This window comes from Mauremys mutica, chromosome 12, assembly GCF_020497125.1.
Source record: "Mauremys mutica isolate MM-2020 ecotype Southern chromosome 12, ASM2049712v1, whole genome shotgun sequence".
NCBI classification, from domain to species: domain Eukaryota; kingdom Metazoa; phylum Chordata; order Testudines; family Geoemydidae; genus Mauremys; species Mauremys mutica.
The window spans coordinates 36,172,488-36,179,136 of record NC_059083.1 but is presented as its reverse complement, the minus strand read 5'-3'; the positions used below and the strand labels follow the sequence as shown (position 1 = coordinate 36,179,136).

Sequence of the window (6,649 nt, the reverse complement as noted above, 5' to 3'; positions counted from 1 at the left end):
GTAACAGACACCCCTGATGAGAAGCCCTGGTCTGTGAGTACATCCACTTTGCAAATATGCCTTCTTCCCAACCCTGAGCCTCTAGGCCACATGAGGAATCTGTGGCCCATGTGAGCTGTGCACTCTCAGGGCTTCAGGAAGATGAACTGAGACAGTTGTTAGCAGGGGGCATTTTGAGTGTGTAGGTTGCTCCTGTTCACTCCCAAAGACCCCAAATTGGAGATGACCACTGGTGGAGCTCAGAAGTTCTGCTGAAGCAGGGGTAATCACCATTGGGGCTAAGTACACAGTCTGGGATTTGGAAAACAAAGAAAATTTCCAAGCAAGTGTATCAGTTAACATGGAGTTAATATTCTTTTAATAACAGCAATGTACTGGGATTGCATCATAATTATTATCATCACTGTTCCTTCTTCAGGCATATTTTGAGGTTAATAAATGGAGAAGAAGAACTTCACCACCTCAGTGACAGAATTTGTCCTCTTGGGCCTCACTCAGAGACCTGAGTTGCAGCCATTCCTTTATGTGACTTTCTTCATAGTCTACATAAACACGTGGCTGGTAAACGTCATCATCATCACCACTGTGATCTCTGACTACCAGCTCCACACCTCCATGTATATCCTGCTGGCCAACTTGGCTTTCATAGATATCAGCGAATCATCAGTCAGTACTCCAAAATTACTCTCAGATCTCCTCTCAGAGCGTAAAACCATCTCATTCAGTGAGTGCATCCTTCAGATGTTTTTCTTCCACTTCTTTGCTGGCGCTATGGGGTTTTGCCTTGTGGGGATGGCGGTCGATCGGTACGTGGCCATCTATAAACCACTGCGGTACTTGACTATCATGAACCGGGGTGTATGCATGAGGATAGTGGCACTGGCATGGCTGGTTGGATTGGCTCACTCTGCTGTTCAGACTGGACTGCTCCTCCAGTTACCGTTCTGTGGTCCAAACATCCTGGACAATTTCTACTGTGATGTCCCACAAGTCATCAAACTGGCCTGCACCAACACTCACTTGGCTGAAATTCAGATGAATTTCAACAGTGGGTTAGTGATCATAATAATATTCATCATTCTGCTTATTTCTTACACCGTCATCTTAATCAAGATCAGGACACATGTCACGGAAGGGAAGAATAAGGCTCTGTCCACCTGTGGAACCCAGATCACTGTAATGTGTTTTCAATTCATACCCAGTATCTTCATCTATGCTTGGCCCATCAAGCAGTTCGCCCTGCATAAGCTGTTCTCAGTCATTTACTCTGTAATCACCCCAATGCTGAACCCGATGGTCTACACTCTGAGAAATGCCGAGATGAAGAAGGCCATCCGGAGACTATTGAACAGAATGCTGTTCTCACGGTGGGAAAGACACACATAGTTTATCTCTCAATGTCCATTTGTGTTAAAAACCTGATCTCAGTCATATATCAGAGATCAGACATATGTGGCACGTGAAATGTGTGTGTGGTTAAATAAGATCAAATCCTGCACACTCATGAGAATCTCAGTTCACAAATGCATAATAGATGGAGAGCCAGAACCTCCATGTAAGGAAGAAAAGCAGTCAGTGGAAATAAGACGTAGCTCCATATCGGTAAATAGTCCAGATCCCCAGCTGGAGGAAATGGGTGCATCTCACTAAATGGCTTTCACCAGCTAGGGCTTTGACACTGAGAACTGTTGGTCAAAATTATTCTGAGAATGATTTCAACTAATGAAGAATCCATGAAAATAAATATCTTTAAAAAAAAATCTGTTGAATAAATTTTGTATCATAACTAATGCACTGATTGTGATGAAGAAATTACTATGAAATGTTCCAATAATGAATACGGTCATTTTTGAATTTATGGCTAATTCTGTTATCCCTTATACATATATACAGCACTTATCTGCATTTATCTTGTGAAGTCTCATCAAAAGCTTTTAATAATCTTCACAATTTACTTTAAAAAAATACTTGGTTTTAGTTCTCTACATGCTATTTCTATTTCTAACCCTAACTTCACAGGTTAAACTGAAGTTTTCTTTGCTTCCTTTTTCTGCTAATCCTGATACAGAATGGGAGTAGAATGGGAAATATTTTTGATGGATTTTTTTATAATTCTCCTTTTCATTCATAATATACACATTTTGATTTTTTCACATCTACTCCCTTTCTAAGAAAGAAAGAAAGAAGTTGAGCCATTCATCCCAATATAAATTGAAGATCAGACAGAGAAAATCTTAGCAACAATGAATTCCTCCAAAGTTCTATCTCTAGTGGGAATGAATCACACCGTAACCATTAAAAGTTCCACTCTTGTAATTAATCCCATGGGACAAAGAGCTAAGAACATGCAAATGGGTTCAGAACATTTTTCTCATCTTTGGTTTAAACTCACAGGCAAAGAATATGGATTTAAAACTGTGTAATGGGGCAGATGCCAAGCTGATATAAAAGGGCCAGATCCCCAGTTGGTGAAAATAGGCCTAGGTACTATGAAGACAGTGGAACTGTATCAATATACATCAGCAGAGGACCTGGTCCTTAGCTTTTAGTGTTTGCTTTTGGGTTCCACTTAATGTGCTGCTTCAGCCAGCCAGGACAGCCTGAGCTGTGGGTTCTTTTGATGGCTGAATCCCTAGAATGGTTAATGTGATGTGTGTGTGCAGGTGGTGGGGAATCCCTGCTCATTCAGAAGAGATTATGTGGAGTTGATGGAGGAACAGGCTTTTTCAGGACAGATGAGTTTCTGGCACCACTAGGCTCTTAGCTATTCCAGGTCACATGTTGGTACTACAAGTATATTTTTTATTCTGCAAACACCTTGGGACACCCTTTGTGCCTCAGCCCTGCCTTGTGTTTAGCCAAGGGTCCTTCCAGGGATGTTGCCATTGTGTGAGATTTGGGCAGCTGCTGTTCTCCCTCTGTGGGTTCAGGGTCAGCTAGGGCAGTTTGTCTGGCTGGTTTGCTCCGAGCTGAGATCAGAGCTAGGCTCACAGCCCTGGAGACCGGATTCAGCTATTTAGCCCTGTAGCAGGCCGGTGTGGCTCCCCTCCTCCCCGGGGAGGGCTGAACCCCGGACACCGGAAGCGGCGGGGCTACAGAGCAGGGAGCTCTCCCCTCAGAGGGTCAGACGGCGTCCTGGAAGCATAAAAGCCGGCCATCAGAACTCAGTCGGGGCCCAGCCACCATCGGGAGCAGACCTGCCCGAGAGGGCTCGGGACTGTGAAGCTCGCTACTGGGAGGACCCGCCGGAGCTTCCCCGTGCCATATACGAAGAGGAACCGCCGGAGACTTCCCCTCTCCCTTGTTGTTACCCTGAGGAACCCCCGGAGCAGAACTGGCCGGACTTCCCCGAGGAACTGACGGATCTACCCCCCAGCCCGGGCTGCGAGGAGCCCATGCTGTTGGACTTCCCGGGAGTGGATGCCACGGACCAGGTAGGCCCAGAGGGGGAAATTGGAAGTGGCCCGGGGGCAGCTGACCCCAGTCAGGCTGCAGATCAACCAATGCCCATGTCAGTGTTTTGCGGTCAGAATCCCCAATGACCGTCAGCGGTGGTAGCCGCTGCCTAGGGCCCCGGGCCGGGACACAGTGGAGTGGGTGGGTCTGCGTCCCCCCCGCCACCCCACTCGTGGGTGGCAGTCTTCCCCCTCACCCCAGTGCTCAGCCCCTGCACCAGAAGACCTGAGCCCTGAGTGTTGTTGCCCCACCCTAATCTAGGGCCTGGGCCTTCCTGAACTGTTTTTGTGGTTGCCCAGCCTCTGCACCAAAGGGCCTGGGCCTTCCTGAACTATTTGTGTTATTGCCCAGCCCCTGCAACAGAGGGCCTGGGCCTTCCTGAACTATTTGTGTTGTTGCTCAGTCCCTGCACCAGAGGGCCTGAGCTCTGACTGTTGTTGCCCCGCCTGGACCCAGGGCCTGGGCCCCTATACTAACTGTTTGTTGCTCAGCCTTGCAGCAGCAGGCCTGAGCCCCTAAGTGACTGTGTGCACCGTTGCTCAGCTTTGGAGAGTCGGGACAGGACACGACTAAGAGCAGCAGGCTGGTGTGGCTCCCCTCCTCCCCGGGGAGGGTTGAGCCCAAGATACACACGTTTACAAGCCCCAGAACAGGGACATCCTGGGCTGTGACCATGTCTGAAGCCTGCACAAGCTGGGATCATCAATAGAGCTGGGAGGGGCTTTCAGTCCCTGATCCCATTTAGTTCATCACCTCTCCGCCAAGCCTGCCCTACGAGGGGAGCAAGGAGCACCCATCTGTGGAATAGATCCTGGTCTGCTAGGAACGGCAGAGACCCAGCAACTCCAGCGAAAAGGCATGGAAATGGCTCTGGGCTAATACAGCGATGGAGGCATGAGAGACAGACAGATAAATTGTAACCCTTCTGCCAGGCAGAGTTGATAGCAACAAGGTTTGGATTCAGTACATAGAGGTTCCCTTTCAACAATACAATGCAAAACTGGCTCGAGCCCCCACCCAGTGATCTGGGAAAATTACACACACACCCTTGGGTGCCTCAAAGAGAGAATACTTCCCCTCTCGCAAACAGAGTCTAGATGTAGCAAAAAATCTTTAATAACAGGAGGTAAACAGCTCAGCATCAAATTGGGAAAACACCACAGCTAGGGTTCAAAAACACAAGGCATGAACCAGAAGACCCATCCTCAAGTAGGTTGGGCCGTGTCCTTTCTCTTTGGGTTCTTGAGTCCAGCAATCCAAAAGTTACCCCACTAACAGTTGCTGTCCTTCGTCAGTGAAGCACCAGAGTTAGGAAGTTCATCTGCAGAGTTTACCTTCCAGCCTGGGTGGATGGGAGGGAGGTACAGAGGCACCTTACACCAGGGGTCTCAAACTCAATTTACCTTAGGGCCAGCGCCAGTCCTCAAATTCTCTCAGTGGGCCAATAATATCACTGAAGATGGTGGTCACATCACCTCCCAGCCCGTTTCCAACCCTTTTCTCTCGCTCCCTTGGCCTCATGCCGCCCCAGCTGACTCTGCCTGGTGACTAGATGCTGCCTCCATGGCTGACTCTGCTCAGCAACTAGTGATGGTATCTCTGTCCCTCTCCCCCAGTTAATGGGAGCTGCGGGGAGGGGGGAGCGCCTTGTAGCAGACAGCCGGCAGCATGGCTGCATGGGTCTCTCCTCTGCAGCTCTTCCAGTAACAGCAGGGATAGGGAACCACTTGCAGGGAGTGGGACTGCCCAAAGTCAATGACAGGTTGCCGAGTGCAACACCTGGAGGATCCCAGGAGCAGCAAGAAGAAGCAACGTTCAGGGGAGGGGCATGTGAATCTTTCCTGTGTGCTCCCCTCGCGCCCCCACCCTCCCCTCACCCAGCAGCCATGAGGGCCAGATGAAATAACTTTTTTAAAAGTTTCCATGGGCCGCAGTGGGGAGGTTCTCGGGCCACAGATGTCCCGTGGGCCAGGACTTTGAGACCTCTGCCTTACACGCTTCACTGCTCAGGCCCTCAACAACTGATTGCCATGCCTATCTGTGGGGTTCTGCTCCAGTCTTCACCCCCAGGTGCCCAGCTGCCCACACCTCTTCACCAGCTGCCCAGGCCTATCCACCAGGCACCACATCTCCCCATTAGCCGTTCACCAATATGTCTACACCCCTCCCCCTCAACTCTTAACACAGCTCTCAGTGATTTCAGCTGTTAGTAGGGGAGCCTCACTGCTGGTGCATGTGGATAGTCTTCTTGTACCAGAACCACTAGCCCAAAGTAGGTCTAATGCTGAGACCTAGGCATCAATAACTTCTGCGGCATGCAACAAGACTCTTAATTGAGTTTAAATTAACTCTATTATTACATAGCAAAATGATCAAATCGGTGTTTAAGACCTAGGCATCAATAACTTCTGCGGCATGCAACAAGACTCTTAATTGAGTTTAAATTAACTCTATTATTACATAGCAAAATGATCAAATCGGTGCTGAGACCTAGGCATCAATAACTTCTGCGGCATGCAACAAGACTCTTAATTGAGTTTAAATTAACTCTATTATTACATAGCAAAATGATCAAATCGGTGTTTAAGTCCCTCAGTCATAAAATGCTAAGTACAGTTCTACTGTCCTTGATGCAGATAACTGGGATAACAACTCTTTATTACTCCTGCCCCAATAACAAAGACAAAGTGGCCATTTGAGCAAGCAGTCCCATTATGCTAGGTTGGATGGGTGTGCCCATGCAAATGAGATCAGCCCCTGAAGTCCTTTTCCACAGCTCACAGATGTCAGGAGAGAGCTCATTCTGATTCTACTTACAAAATAATAACAAAATAGTCAGAATCCTGCTTCAGAGGGAATGAACAGAATAGGGCAATTATCAAATGATCCATCCCGTGTTGTCCAATCCCAGCTTCTGGCAATCAGAGATTTAGGAACATCCTCCATGAACTTATCTAATTCTTTTTTTAACCTACTTATACTTTTGGCGTTCACAAAATCCCCTGGCAATGAGTTCAACAAGTTGACTGTGCGTTGTGGGAAGAAGTAATTACTTTTGTTTGTTCTGAATCTGCTGCCTATTAATTTTATTTGGATGACCCCTGGTCCTTTTGTTTTATGAAGGGGTATATAACACTTCCCTGTTCACTCTCTCCACAACTTTCATGATTTTATAGACATTTACCTTGCAATT

The 6,649-nt window shown here is 47.8% G+C and overlaps 1 protein-coding gene across 1 annotated transcript; it reads left to right on the top strand.

The window, feature by feature from the left end:
• The first annotated feature begins 438 nt into the window (after nucleotides 1-438).
• On the top strand, nucleotides 439-1,386 carry LOC123344996 (olfactory receptor 4D1-like). Its single transcript, XM_044981499.1, has one exon. It carries the CDS (start codon nucleotides 439-441, stop codon nucleotides 1,384-1,386), a length of 948 nt encoding a protein of 315 aa, XP_044837434.1.
• The last annotated feature ends 5,263 nt before the right edge of the window (nucleotides 1,387-6,649 follow it).

Bases quoted from the DNA above. Each gene is read 5' to 3' on its own strand.
- LOC123344996 (XM_044981499.1), top strand. From the start codon at position 439: ATGGAGAAGAAGAACTTCACCACCTCAGTGACAGAATTTGTCCTCTTG.